Below are 13891 nucleotides of genomic sequence, written 5' to 3'. Positions count from 1 at the left end.
ATAGCAATGACTAACCCCCAACAGGCATAGATCATTCACTCACTTACCCACACTATCACCAGCTAATCAGCTTTTCCTGGAGTCTCACTACCTCGTCATGTCGTTTCTCCCTCCTCCGCCTCTTGCATATACAGCTAGAAGGATCCCCTATCCTGCTACATCATTTCTTTTCCCCTTTTCTGGCGTTGCCCATTGCAGACTGCAGGCAGCTAGCAGTTGGCAGGGTTTTCCCGCCCCCTTCGCCTCCTCCAATGACGGTCATCGACTTGACCCTGGACTCTGATTCGGAGGATCGGAGGAGACTCGCTGTAAGTGTCATGTCAACCTCCGCAAATCCGCGATCCGCGTCCTTGCCCGCCCTCTTAGCAGGCTATTCCGCTATTGAAAAGTGTTGCTGTTCTCAGTCTGGTTGCAGACTCCTAAGCTACGCATTGAATATAATATGCTATGCATGCTTTTGGGAGTTTTACAGTTAATCACAACTTGTTTTTTGTGCGTTTATTAAACCGGAAGACCTTTAGGCTGACAGGAGCCTTAATGTGGATGTTGTGTTGTGTTGGGTTTCTTTGTTCTTTCTTTGTTCCCTGCCATCACCAGATTTATTGGGGCGCGTCTTGTGACCGGTTAGCTGATCTAGTGATATAGGCACAAAGAGAAAGTCAGAAACAGACACAGCAGAGCCCCAGAACCACATTTTTTTCGAATCTAACACATCGCACGCCATCTTCGTCAATTCCGTTGAAAAGAAAGTCGGTCAGAAGTTCTGACAGCCCTTCTCTTGCCGTGCCTAAGGCCAATCACTTGAGCAACAATAACATACACCGTACTGCCAACAGTCTGGGTCTTGGCAACCACAGCAACCCTATCACCCCTACCAGCAATACTACCAACAACGCCATCACTAATGCTAATGCCCCCAACTCTAATCATGTATTCATCCCAAAGATTCAGAATCCATCTACCCCAAGCCCAAGCCCGAGTTCTCAGCAGGAGGCAATCGGTGTCGTTATTCCTTCTCCCTCGAGGCAGCTGAGAAGGGAAATTGAGAAAGCAGATTGGGTCAAAGCGCCCCTGTAACGCCAGGGAAGGCTGCACTATCGACCGAGTATTATCCGATTGATGCTCATGAAAAGCGTGCTCTCAAAGGCGCCTACCCTAGCGCACGAAAGGTCAAGCGTTCTGAGATTCCCTTTAGCATTGGAACGCCGGGCCCCATCCTAGCAGATAGAATTCCTGTACAACGCCAATTGCACGAGACTCTGCAGCGGAAGTTGTCAAAGATCAATGGCCCCCCGTGACATTTGCGCCGGGCGAGGAGGGCCTGCTGGCGGACTTTGCTTCAAATTTCGAGTTCGTCAATTCCTATATCCTCCGCAAAGGTGTCTCACATATCCCGGCGGACTTCATCGCAGGCTGTGATTGCAAGAAGATCTGTGATCCTGCGCGGTGCGGCTGCCTCGAGCAGGATGAAGAGTCGAAAGAGATCATCGTGCCGTATCAGCGCGCGCAAGACAACGCACGGCTCCTAGTCCTGACCCCGGAGTTTCTCAAACGCACAGATATCATCATTGAATGCAGCTCCAAGTGTACCTGCGACGAGCAGAAATGCTGGAACCGAGTCGTGCAGCATGGTCGTACGATCCGTCTGGAGATTTTTCACACCGGCAATCGCGGTTTTGGTAAGTTGTACAAAGCCATCGATGCAAAAGAGTGCTAATGAGGCCAGGTCTCCGTTCTCCAGACTGGATTCGCGCGGGCCAATTCATCGACTGCTATCTCGGCGAAGTGATTACCAAACAAGAAGCCGACGTGCGCGAGGAGGTGGCCACCTCGCAGCACGGCCACTCCTATCTCTTCGAGCTAGACTTCTTCCACAGCGACGACCAGATCTACGTCGTGGACGGACAGAAGTTCGGCTCTCCCACGCGTTTCATGAACCATTCGTGCAACCCTAACTGTAAGATGTTCCCTGTCTCTCGGACCTACGGCGACGACCGGCTGTACGACCTGGCCTTCTTCTCTCTGCGCAATATCCCACCCAACACCGAGCTGACATTCGACTACAACCCCAACTGGGAGGAGGGCAAAAAGGTGGACCCCAACGCGGTGCGCTGTCTCTGTGGGGAGAAGAACTGCCGCGGACAGCTCTGGCCGAACCAGCGGAAGGGCACCAAATGATTGTCTTCGTTTCTTCTGGAATCTGCATAGCATAGCATGGTATGACATGGCGCTGCACCGCTGCATTTGAGCGATTTCATTCAACCAAAGGGCTGAACTGGTTGTTTTACCCTGTTGACGATCTGTTGGCGCGGTTTACGGAGTTGTCTTTTTCTTTATTCTCACTCATGTTTGATTATACCCAAGCGGCCACTTCTTTTTTTTCCAATGTGACATGGATTTCCGGGCGTATCCCACATGTACAATATCCGGAGAATACGTACATTTCTTCCTGGCGGTAACAAGCAAAGCAGCAGCAACATTGTAATTCAACCCGATCCATGATATGTCCAGCGTACCAGCATCGCAAACAAACAAACAAACCACCCAAACCAGCGCTAAAACCCGTTCATTCAACATTCAACCTGCTAAACGCCAAACATCAATCCATAACGCAGACCAGACCCGAACCCAAACCACACTCCACCCGCAGAGGAAAGAAACAACATAACCAGCGAAGCGAACTAATCCCTGCCCTCCATAACCTCAAAAATACCCCCCATCACAAACCGCGGCCGAACGAACCCAAGTCCCCTCTGAGAATCACACAGATGGCCCTGAAGCTGACTCTGCAACGACGATCTTCCCCGAGAAGCTTCAAGCGCGGACGGAAACGCAGAAGACGCAAAAATACTCCCATCCATCGGCAGCCGGTAATCCACAGGATCAACAGGCCTCGGCTCCATGAGATCCAGTCCCTGGCGCTCGATGGCGTCGCCGTCGCAGCGGGTGCGTTCTGCGCTGAGCGCCAGGTCGACTTTTGAGGGGCGCCGGCGGAGGAAGAGCGCGGAGAGGCGGAGGGGGCTTGTACTCCTGCTTCTGTTTGCGCTTACGCTTCCGGTGCTGCTGGGGCTGGCGCCGCGGTGGGGGTGGAAGAGGCGGAAGCTGAATGGGGAGGAGGCCGATGGGGATGTGGAGGAGGCGGGGATGTTGTTGTAGAGGTGGGGAGGCGGTTGTTGGGCGAAGGCGATGGGAATGAGGTGGTGAGGGAGAGATTGGGGTACATTTTTGCGGGTTTTCTCTCTTGGTGTCTCTTTGGATGATGTCTTAGTGTAGGTAGGTAGATGTTGAAGTATGTTGAAGTACGTCGGTGATGACGATGATGAAGTGAGGTGCGGTTTGAGTGTCGCTGCTGACTTGTGTTGATGTTTCACAGCTGTTCAGGGCGCTGCCTGATATGTGTTGTTGATGTGTTGATGTATGTATGAGTTGGCAGATATCAGAAATCACGAATCGTCTACTATTGCTGTTTGGCAATAGAGAGAAATAGATCATCAATAGACGTGGACTAGAAAAGATCAGTATATCAACACAAAGTCCAACAAAGTAAGTGAAGGCTAAAAAGATAAGATGAGAAAGAGAGACGCAAATAAAGTAAACCTGAAAGAACGAAATATGAAACAAGCAAACTGACATGTCATCTGTAGCGACTCCGTACAGCTTAGAATGAAAGTGTCTCATCCAGAAATTAAAGTATAGAGAACCATCAAAAGCAGACTCACCGACACTTTTGTAGATGGACAACAGCCTCTAACCGAACCAAATCAACTCGGTCGCAGGGAGATTAAGAGGAGGAGGCAGGAGAGGAGAGAAAGTTTGACCACGATGTACGGAGAAAACCTTGAGAAGAAAAGAAGAATATGGAATCTTCAAGATGGAAATGATTGACTACCAAGAGCAGTCGATAGCATACACATAGATACTAGATAGAAGTGGCTGCAAGGATGCTCTGGACTAGCGACGCGCCAGGGGGCCAGTTTATACTTAAATGGACTCAAAGACGAATGCAGTAGTTGCGAAAACACAGATACATACTGTTGAGAACAAAAGCGATCCATATTCAATTCGCTTCAAATTCATCTGAATGGGTGAATGCTATTGTTTGGAGGCTTCCTATGATGACATACGCAAACGGCGGATCGACATTCGATTGCCTCTTCCCCCGACTCTCCCTATCCGGAGTGATCTGCATCACGCGCAATAGAACAGGAAAAATCCCCTCAATACTTGATCAACAGTAATATCCGCTTCCGACTCGTTGTCCGCGTCCGTCAATGTCTCCCTTTATTGTCGATAAAGTTCAACTATACGCTCGTATCCAGCCTTACTTATTGTTGCCAGGGGCTTGTCCGGAGAACCATTCTCTTATTCCCAGAGTCCAATCGTGTCTAGATCAGAATCCTCCGAAGGATCTGAGGTATTGAACTCCTTGATTGAGGATAATTATTGTAGTCAAATATAAAAGCATCAATTCACCCACACGCCATGGCTATGCAATAACCAATATCGGAAACTGTCTATGTGCGAGACAGGACAAAAGAAAACGAAGAGTACAGGTCCTGGGAATCCAGCACGAGAGATGGACTCTGGAGAATGAAAGCTATCTACCAACCAACCACCAACCAAAAAAAAAGGACATGTAGATACCACACATTCGCACATTTATATCATCACGACATCACTCACGTGTCAATTTCTTACGGTTGACTACCGTTCGATCGACGTTGGGTGAAGCTGCGCCGGATACTCTGGCCCCAGGCGGAATCATCCAACGACTGCATCACGTCCTGTACATTCATCGCGCTGTTCTCTCGCGAATGGTTGGATCCCGCGGGACTAATGGGCAAGTCCGGCCCGGCGTCGTAGGATGAGAGGGTATGCGACCGTTCACGGCTTCCTGGTGCCAGCGACGGACTGATGCTCGACCACTCAGTCGGTGAGCTGACATTGGACATGCGTCCGGTCAAGTTGGTGTCCAGCCGGGGCAGTTGCCGTGATGATGTCGGGCTGGATGGGCCTCGCGTCGGCGAGATCGGTGACAGCATCGGCTGCGTGTCCTCGTCTCCACTCATAACGGCATCTTGGGCCCCCAGGCTGACTCCACCGTCCTCTGCCGCTGTCCCAGACTCCCCTTGATAACCATCGTCCACAAAGATCTCCGGGACGGTGAACTGCGGTACTTCGCTCATCCGTGACGATTTCTTTGCATTGACCTTGCGGCGGAATTCCCGCGACCAATACAGTGTATCAAAGAAGCCGATCACCGTGTTTCGGCGCACAGCCTCCTCTACTCGCTGCAGACGCGCACGACGACGAAGGAATTCCTCTAATCTCAAGCTCTTGCTGTCGCTGATGACATTGTAATGAGCCAAGATCATCAGGATTGAGTGGAAGGAGATACCGCGCACTGGGTCCGCGGATACCAGCACCTCTTCGTAAAACCGATTCAGCCGTTGTCGTCGTTTCCGAACAGTCTCAACTGGAATTTGCCGCAGAATCCGGGACAGTTTGTCGAGGTCCAGCCCTTCAACCACTCTTCTATGGGCAATGAGCGAGTCCCTTTTATCTACTCGACACTTCTCAAGGATCCGTCCAATCGTGAACTCGTCGTCATAGATGCGCATGGCAAAGTCGCCCGAGAGTTCCTTATCCAGTCAGTTACTTTGCTAACGCTTACTTCGGGGAGAGAACTTACGCCAAGCAGACGGGGGAATTGTTCCTTGGTGATATACCCCGTCCCGTCAGGATCGAAGGTCGCCCAGGCCTGCTTGAAGCGGCGAATTTCTTCACGACTGATTGCGTAGAGCCCACTGCTCCGTTGATACACATAGGAAAAGCTCTCGAAGATCAATGAGACAAATAGAGACACAAAGATATACATGCTGATGATGTTCCACGAAATGAAAAGTGGCCGAGCCCAGGCGGCGCTGCCGCAGTCGTCATTGAAGAAGTCGCTGTCATATGTGCAAAAGGGCGGCACCATCGACGCAAAATCTTCCATCAGTTGGTTCCATCCCTCCCCACAGCTCATTCGAAAGAGGAGAATGAGTGCCCTCGGAATGTCTCGGAAATTGATGTTGTTATTCTCATTCTCACCGAACTTTGTGAGACCGAAGGCTTGATTCAGGGCTATCGCATAGACAAGGAAAAGGACAAACCATGTAGCGAGTAAGTTCCCGATAGCCGTCAAACTGGCTGCAGCCGTCTTGAAAAGCTGATCCAACTGATTGTTTCGCGGAATCAGCAGGAGGGTGATAGACACAAGGAAAAGCTTGTTTAGCTCCACAATGACCTGATTCCTCAGCAGGTAGTTGAGAATAGTCGTAATGAAGGTACCAGGCACGGCGATTAGTGAGTAGAGGTCCCAGGAACTCCTACTGAACCGGTGCCAGCCCAGTCCAAGGAGTCGTATGAGGACATTTGCAATATAGAAGAATGTGAAAGCAAAAAACAATGCCTCTGTGAATTTGTAAGTCAGCACATATGGAAACTAAGGTAGGAGGGGTCAGACTTACGCCTTGTCAACTCCCACAAATGAGGTTCCGGATAAAATTCCAGCACAAGCAAGAGGAGATGGAAGACAAGAATAATAGTCACGCATGTTGCCCATCGACCATGCTTTTTGACGGCAATCCGATAGCACCATAACTTCCATTTACTGCTCTTGCGGTCAAGCGAGCGTTTCGATGGAGAGATTTGTCTCAGAAGCTTCCTCAACTCAAGCCAAGATCGCTGTTCAGCAGTCAAAAAGGCGACACCCGTCTGCTCAGTGTAGTTTCGCATGAACACAGACACGAACAGTGTCAGGACGAAGACGGCACCGAGCAAATTGAACACAATGAAGAAGAGGCCGTTGGCTGGCGCTGCAAATGACTGTGGCTGCATGTCCTTCCCTGTGATACTCATAGCGCTGTTTTGCACATCAATCCAGCCCTCCTGAGAGACAATCTGGAAAAGGATGAACAGAGCATGCCCAAAATTGTCAAAGTCGTAAAAAGGATTTGATGCGACACGCGGTGCTAAGACGTCCCAGTTGTAGGGTGAGCTTAAGTATTCATTGATGCACTGGTCTAGACTGCCAACTATACTTCCGTCATTGCATTGGACCATTTGTCCGTTGTAAAGGGTAACGCCGTAGATGGCAAACGGTATTAGAAAGCTGACCGAAACAAGGGCAGCCTAGAAATGATTAGTATGTGTCTTGCCCCGGACCACGAAGAGGAGGCTAAGACTTACAGCAATGACTTTCCATCCACCCACGATGATAACTGAATGGAAGGTGTCCTTAGCACTGTCACTGACGTTCAATAAACGCAGGGCCCTCAAGGCTTTGAAAGCCCCAATCGCTCTAGAGACACCCCAGTCCCTGAACAGTGAACTGCCCACATTGATCCAAAGAGTGATCAAGACAATTCCATCGATGAATCCCCATGATCCACGAAAGTATGCATTTGGTGTCCAGAAGAAACCGTCCGCAATGACCTTGATGAGTGCTTCTATTGTGAACAGGATTGCGAAGCCCGTATCGGTATAAACATACCACGGCATAGCCTCGCCATGCCATTGCACTTGATAATTGCGCTGATAGATCGGAGTAGTAATGCACGCGATCAGGACCATGGCAACAATCGCCGCGTAGACAAAAGCCGAAAACGTATACCAGACAGGCTTATAGGGATCCACTCCTTCGACTCGTTGATGCCCGCGTCCCGGCCCAACGATGCGTTGACAGAGTCTCCGAACCGGATTGTCAGGAGCGAAGATAAACAGCGACTTGTTGTAATTCGGGTGTCGCATCAAATACTCTCGCTGTGCTCGTTTCCGCTGCTCAGCGGCAGAAACCACCTCCTTGGCCATTTCCTTCGGATCTAGCTCGTCGTATGCTCTAGAGAATTTTAGTTTGGAATAGAAGGGATTCGGCTCCCTGCGCAAAACAGACGTGGTAATGGCCGTCCACCACCGCGAGAACACGCCAGGGCGGGCGGTCTCAGTCGCCGCGGCCGCTGCAGTCTCTAAAGGCACACTGTGCCCTCGTCGACTTTCCGGAGGCGCTTCTTGCTCATCAAGAAATTCCCGCACAACGGCATCTTTCAGTAGCATTTCTAGGGCCGCTGGTCCATGATCGAGAGGATCCCTGTAGCGGTTGGAGTCTCTGCCCAGCATGAGGATCTTCGACAGGGATAGGTTCCCCTGAGAATTACCGCTGACCTGTTTCTGCTCCAGGAATGCCCTAACCTGCTGCAACCGTTTCTCGTCTTCAGAGACGTCGAAACTCTCCTGGATGACAGCAATGAACATGTTGAGAACGATGAAGTTCGCCACGATGAACCATAAGATAATGAAGACGGCGGAAATCCAGGCAGTGTTGAACGGGTACGTAAATGTGGTTGCGTCGTATAACATGGTAGTCCAATTTTCGCTGGACAAAATCTGATACATGCCGAGGAATGAATTATATATATCAGCGAAGTTGATGTCGATGTTATCACCACCATTGTTCTCTGCGGGTATCTGGCCGCGAAAAAGTTGGGTCGCGAAAATGGACGCAAGGAAGGTGATCAGAAACACGAACATGATCAGGTTCAACAGACCAGTCGCGTTACCAAAGACAACCATGATGAGGTTCCTGGTAACCGAGAACGCTAGTACCACTCGGTATACCCGGAGAATCTGAAAAAGAGTGAGAACATCATACGGACGCCCCGAATGCTTGATCGCGGGTATCTGGATGACGCAGGTAATGAGCGCGAGTCCTAGATCAACCCAGTTCCGGCGACTTCGGTGGAATCTGCGCCAATCGGATGCAAAGCGTATGATGATTTCAAAGAGAAGAATGATCGTGACAAAGACTTCGACAACATTGATAAGATTGGCTCGATTCTTATCCATCGTCGAGCTTCTCATAGCCTGCACAACGAGATCGAGGATGATGATGCCAATCCAGAGCCATTCCGTCTTGTCATAGAGGCGCTTGAAACTACTAGTTTTGCGGGTAGATGTGTTCTCCGTATCAACTGAGTCGAGTTTCTGAACAGCGAAGGCGCTTCGCTTGCTCTCTTCTCTGATGACTTGGAATGAGTGCGTGATCACTGCAACCAGCAGATTGACCAACCACAGACTTAAAATGACGATGCCGAAGGCGAAGAAAAGAGCAGCTGCGAGATAATCGCTGTCGGTAGTGTAGTATAGAAGATCTGAAAAGGTGTTTGAGCTCATGATCACAAAGACAAGCTCCAGCGAATGCAGGATGTTATCGAAATTGACTGTTCCCCCATACGGATTGGTGTTTTCGACACAAATGGAGCCTTGGGGGCAGAGATACCCTTTCGCTTCCCCATTGCTCGGAGTGAGATCGTTTTTCAGCCAAGGCTCTTTGGCGCCAGTAGTTGCATTGAGATATCCACCGCAGAATTGTAGCGTGCCGTACGGATCGTTGAGATCAAAGTCAGTCTCATTGTCACGACCGAGCCAGCGGCAAGTGCGTCGCAAGCTCGACTTGAAGCTCTGGATTCCGACAATAGCAAACAGTAGCCAGAAGAAGCCGATAAGGAATGCAACATGAACAAGCAAGGGAGCTGCTTTCTTGAGACTTCGGAGAATGACCTGTTCTGAATTAGCTACCGATATCAAATTGATGAAGTTATCCAACTTACTGATGTGCCGTTGGTGAGCGCAAGAAGACGCAAGATCCGAAGGCAGCTGAGCATGCGGAACACGTATAACTGCTGGCGAGTCTCGACACCGGTGAGAGAGAGTAAGAAGGATACCCAGAATGCCACGACAGCGACGAAATCGAGACGATTGAACGAATGTCGGAGAAAAGCACGGTGTGCGAGTCGCACGCGGCGTGGCTGTAAGGGGTCATCGATGACTTCCGGCTGCAACTGATCGAAACCGCCAGTGAAAGTGCGTATAATTGAGGCCTGCTGTGGCTCTGGAGAGCTAGAGGCTTGTTTGGAGGCAAATTGCCGTTGCGGTGCGAGTAGATTCTTCCCTTTCTCCGCAATTGCCTTTCTCAACCCCATTGATCGATCTAGGGTACTGTATTCGGCCGGATTGATGATAAAGCCCGACACCAGGATCTTGGCTATTAGCTCCAATGTGTAAATAACAAAGATGATAAAATAAGCGTAGTCCATGGGATTAGAGCCCCAGCGCACAGATCGCGGATGGTCCCAGACCGACTTTGCGGATTCGAGAGCCAGCAATATCGTCTGAATGATGATCACAACCAGAATAAAAGGCTCCATGAAAGGATGAACTAGGATGTCGCATAGCCACACCCGTATAGCGTTGTCCGGACCCAGGATTCCGAGTGCTTTGCCTCTCAGAGGATTGTTGTACATCCTCCACGCTTTGCTCGCGGACGTTCTCGTCCGCGGTAGTTGATCATCAGACATTCCGACAGACGGCGCATCGTGTGCATATCCGCTCAGGGAGGGAAGCGACGGAGGCTCTTCGAGTCGTGCACTCTTGTGCTGTTCCTCCCTCATAATTGCTTGTTCAACCACCTCCGGCTCATTACTCAGGTTAACAACACGCTGAGACATCGACTTCATCATCGAACTCGCCCGCTGCAAAGCAGATCCAGTGGCCGAAGGAGACAAGGAACGGGCCCGACTATCTCCAGCGCTGCTGCTCCCGCGACGTCTCCGACCCAAACCGCTCTCAAGGTGTGGCAGATCATCACCCAAACGCGACTCTGGACGCGAATCCGAAGGGAAACGGTCACTGTGCGTGCTGCTTCGATCATCCTGTCCGCCTGAAAAGTTGTGCGAAGCCCGCTGATGGGCTGGAGAAAGCGATGATCGGTCAACGGGGCCGTATCCTCGTAGGTATCGGTGGGGGAAAGGTAGTGTTCAGCTTCCTGAGGCCCAAAGTCATCGAGAGGGACATTCGTCAAGTCAGAGCTAGATTCGCGGCGTCGCGCTGAAGGTGTGGTTCGATGTGTCGGGTCGAAGCTGAGGCCCACCGTCGACATTGCCTGAGCAAATGTCCCCGGATCCTCGATATGAAACGCATCTTCATTATCATGGCCAGCATGTTGCGGACGTGCACGCCGTGCGACTGGCGGGGTTCAACAGGGGACTCCTCCGACACCCTCTCATAGTTACTCAGTGAGCCTCCTCGTCTCAAAGATCGCCTTGACAGAAATCTGCTTCCTACCCGACTTGTCCTGGACTGATTGCGCTCCAACGGCCCGGAAAGGTCTTGTAAAGGAATTGATTGATCTGTGAGAGCATTGTCTTCGTCGTGGCCGCGATTGTGGCTATTCGAAGCCATCGTAGGCAGGTATAATGCGCTAGCCGAATGTAGACATTGCAGACTGCAGCTGTAGGAACCGTACCTGTGTCAATAATATCTTGCAGTTAGGGACAATTCGACAATAGAGATAAAAGAAAACGTGTTGCTTTCTGCTAAGTTATTTTCTTCCGTTCAGGAACTTACTACTGTTGTTGCCTTGCCAAGTATGCGGGTATGTTGTTCTCTACCAACACCAGTTCTTCCGTACCTATCAGGCAAAACTAGCGGGAATCTACGGGCTTTTGTCAAGAGGGAAAATAAGACCAGTGCGACAGAAAAGGCAGGCTACTGTACAAATCGCCCTGAGATCGCGATATTATTGAACAGCTGTGAGCAGCGGAGCTTTGCTTGGATTGCGCCAACGCGGCCAAAACTGGGGCGGTTGGCTCGTAAGCTGGCTTCTGTGTGGTTCGTTGGACTTGGTCTCACCTGCGATGGAACCTGGGACTTTGGAACCCACGCTTGTGGCTCATCCAAATTTAGCTATTTTTAATTTCTCACTCTAAATTGGATCATTTAAGGCATCTACTCCGTCTGCTTCTTCGCTAACTTCATGGTGTCCACACCGACGGGTTTCTGTTTGAGGTTTTGGCGATATAGCCTAGCTCCCAGGACTAATGAGCTATGAAGGGTCCAGCCTGTCTCCTGTGATCCTGTAACCAATTGGAGAAATATCGCTCTAAAACTACGGAGTATATTCTATCAATGATTGGGTTTTGCTAGTCGACGCCTTGCACGGGGTATTTTAGCTCGTCCCAATCTTTGAGCGTAGTTCAGCACCTGGTCTTGCCCATAAACTGCTAACAGTAAAGCTGGGAGTCCAAGTTGCTTCTTCATGTTGCAACGTGTCCAAAGGATTGACGAACCGGCAGCACCCAAAACTTTTGGTCTCTAGTGTAAATCTTCTGTTGCCAGTGCGACGCTTCTAGTGCACGGATAGATCATGACACGAGGTAGTTACAGGAAGCTTTTTGGTACAAGACGTGCGGCTCAATCAATCTGTCCCCATCTGATTCTCCTGATCCGATTCCTTAACATGGTCCCGAACGCCCCTGAGAAAAGCTTCAACAGCATCCCCGCCACCGAGAGGAACACCTCCTCTATGCATGAAACCACCATTTTCAACAGGGATCTTGAGGGCCTCGCTTATGCTTGGTAGGCCGCCATCTCTGATAGCAACAGTCAAGCTAGCAAGACTCTGCGAGAATTGAGGGGAATGAAGGACTTTCCGTAATATGCTCTTCTTTTGCGACAGGTCGAGCGAGAGCATTGCTGCTTCTACGATCTCCGGATCGGTCTCAGCAAGGGACAAATCTTCGGATTCCTGCGCTAAAAGAAGGAGGGTCGGTGGTAGGTAGCTTAAGAGATTGTCAACGGTTCGATCGTCCGCAGACTCTAGAAAAGGGATCGTAGATGATGGCGAAAGGAGGTCTTGTAGCGTTGTAAAAGGTCTGTCGGGGTCTTGGGATTGGTTTTGGTTCCCCTGCAAGGACCTCAAGAAGCTCTGTACAACAGACGAAGGGTTCGAGTCGGCGGCCGCCCTGAGAATACCAGATCAGCTCAGAAAATTTCAATACAGCGATGGTCAAAAACCAGGAAGTAAATGTCGGTGCGGGAGCCAATGGGGACCGCAGAATAGAAGCAGGAAGATGTACCTACGCTCTTCCACCGTCAGCACCGCCCTCCCTCGCTTCCTCTCCTTCTTCTCTGATGTCTCCACCCGTAGCGTCCAGTCCGGCTCCACCACTTCCTCCATGGTTATGGCTTGGATTATGGTCCGCGCCCTCGACATCCTCCATCGTTTCATCGTCGTCGCCGCCGCCAGAAGGACCACCTCTGGGAAGGTTGGCAATTGCGTGCGCGACGTCGACTTCTTCACCCTGAAGTAATTCGTTGACAATTTCGCCTAGCTTGAGATCTCTGGGGCTGAACCAGCTAGGATCGCCCCTCTCATGCTGAGATTTTGACTGGAGCCAGAATAGATAGCGCTGCGAGCTGGAGGAGAACTTCAATACGAAGACTCGGCCGTTTGTTGGTGCGTCTTTGCCAGCTGGTTGATACGGGGTGAAGGTTCCGTCTGATGGGACCATTACGAGATCCAATTCGGGTTGGTCAGGAGGAGCGGTTCTTGGACGCCAGCAAAAGTGCACCAATTCATCCTCAGAGTAGAGGTAGATGTAACCTGGAGTAGGCTTTGGTTTGACCACGGGGTTTGAACTTGACACCTGCTCAAACGGAAAGTAGAGTTAGTAAGGGTCATAAATCAGTTGCCAGACCGAATCGTGGCCGTTTGATAGACAAGAGGTTACGGTCATTTTGTCGGGGTTGTAGTGGCAGTCACTCACATCAAGGTCACAGATACCAGCTTTGAACGTAATGAGTGGAGCTATAGACATGGCGAAGGTCTATGAGAATGAAGAGTAAAGGTGGAGAGAATGGTAGAGCTGGAATTTGTCGGCCGTTTTGTGATGTTGATAGAGACGGAACGGTGTTGTTGTGATGTTGGTAAGCTCTGAAGCAGCGGGCCAGCAGGGTACGTCAGTTCAGGAATGATGGGGCTGAGAAAGCTTCCATTGCATTAAAGGTTTCT

General features: G+C 50.5%; 4 protein-coding genes across 4 annotated transcripts; 1 reads left to right on the top strand and 3 right to left on the bottom strand.

Annotated features, from left to right (window-relative positions):
* Positions 1-251: 251 nt before the first annotated feature.
* On the top strand, positions 252-2178 carry clrD (histone-lysine N-methyltransferase Clr4; the record flags this gene model as incomplete). The annotated part of the gene is made up of 5 exons (XM_024829875.1): positions 252-346; positions 837-1059; positions 1089-1235; positions 1316-1679; positions 1727-2178. 5 exons carry the CDS (start codon positions 252-254, stop codon positions 2176-2178), a joined length of 1281 nt encoding a protein of 426 aa, XP_024682852.1.
* Positions 2179-2398: 220 nt separating this feature from the next.
* On the bottom strand, positions 2399-3747 carry P174DRAFT_441541 (uncharacterized protein). The gene is made up of 2 exons (XM_024827339.1): positions 3632-3747; positions 2399-3102 (listed from the first exon to the last, which is right to left on the bottom strand). Exons 1-2 carry the CDS (start codon positions 3676-3678, stop codon positions 2682-2684), a joined length of 468 nt encoding a protein of 155 aa, XP_024682851.1. The 5' UTR covers positions 3679-3747; the 3' UTR covers positions 2399-2681.
* Positions 3748-4434: 687 nt separating this feature from the next.
* On the bottom strand, positions 4435-11596 carry cch1 (calcium channel protein CCH1). Its single transcript, XM_024827338.1, has 8 exons — positions 11446-11596; positions 11112-11344; positions 10815-11064; positions 9651-10737; positions 7234-9600; positions 6513-7176; positions 5693-6456; positions 4435-5642 (listed from the first exon to the last, which is right to left on the bottom strand). Exons 2-8 carry the CDS (start codon positions 11278-11280, stop codon positions 4695-4697), a joined length of 6249 nt encoding a protein of 2082 aa, XP_024682850.1. The 5' UTR covers positions 11281-11344; positions 11446-11596; the 3' UTR covers positions 4435-4694.
* A 281-nt stretch (positions 11597-11877) lies between these two features.
* Positions 11878-13824, bottom strand: P174DRAFT_389419 (uncharacterized protein). The gene is made up of 3 exons (XM_024823446.1): positions 13647-13824; positions 12961-13526; positions 11878-12842 (listed from the first exon to the last, which is right to left on the bottom strand). The coding sequence occupies exons 1-3, from the start codon at positions 13695-13697 to the stop codon at positions 12296-12298; spliced, it is 1164 nt and encodes a 387-aa protein (XP_024682849.1). The 5' UTR covers positions 13698-13824; the 3' UTR covers positions 11878-12295.
* Positions 13825-13891: the final 67 nt, after the last annotated feature.

Source organism: Aspergillus novofumigatus, assembly GCF_002847465.1.
Source record: "Aspergillus novofumigatus IBT 16806 chromosome Unknown P174scaffold_4, whole genome shotgun sequence".
In the NCBI taxonomy this organism is placed as follows: domain Eukaryota; kingdom Fungi; phylum Ascomycota; class Eurotiomycetes; order Eurotiales; family Aspergillaceae; genus Aspergillus; species Aspergillus novofumigatus.
This window is presented reverse-complemented; position numbering and strand designations above follow the sequence as displayed.

What these genes read in the sequence shown, in the direction of transcription:
- P174DRAFT_389419 (XM_024823446.1), bottom strand. Translation starts at nt 13,697, where the DNA reads ATGTCTATAGCTCCACTCATTACGTTCAAAGCTGGTATCTGTGACCTT. An exon ending in CTGGTATCTGTGACCTTGAT is followed by an intron (nt 13,527 to 13,646) that starts GTGAGTGACTGC and finishes CCGTTTGAGCAG; the next exon opens with GTGTCAAGTTCAAACCCCGT. An exon ending in GGTGCTGACGGTGGAAGAGC is followed by an intron (nt 12,843 to 12,960) that starts GTAGGTACATCT and finishes TGGTATTCTCAG; the next exon opens with GGCGGCCGCCGACTCGAACC.
- P174DRAFT_441541 (XM_024827339.1), bottom strand. Translation starts at nt 3,678, where the DNA reads ATGAGACACTTTCATTCTAAGCTGTACGGAGTCGCTACAGATGACAT. An exon ending in GGAGTCGCTACAGATGACAT is followed by an intron (nt 3,103 to 3,631) that starts GTCAGTTTGCTT and finishes CTCCCCATTCAG; the next exon opens with CTTCCGCCTCTTCCACCCCC.
- cch1 (XM_024827338.1), bottom strand. Translation starts at nt 11,280, where the DNA reads ATGGCTTCGAATAGCCACAATCGCGGCCACGACGAAGACAATGCTCTC. An exon ending in GTGGATGGAAAGTCATTGCT is followed by an intron (nt 7,177 to 7,233) that starts GTAAGTCTTAGC and finishes AATCATTTCTAG; the next exon opens with GCTGCCCTTGTTTCGGTCAG. An exon ending in AATTCCCCCGTCTGCTTGGC is followed by an intron (nt 5,643 to 5,692) that starts GTAAGTTCTCTC and finishes TGACTGGATAAG; the next exon opens with GAACTCTCGGGCGACTTTGC.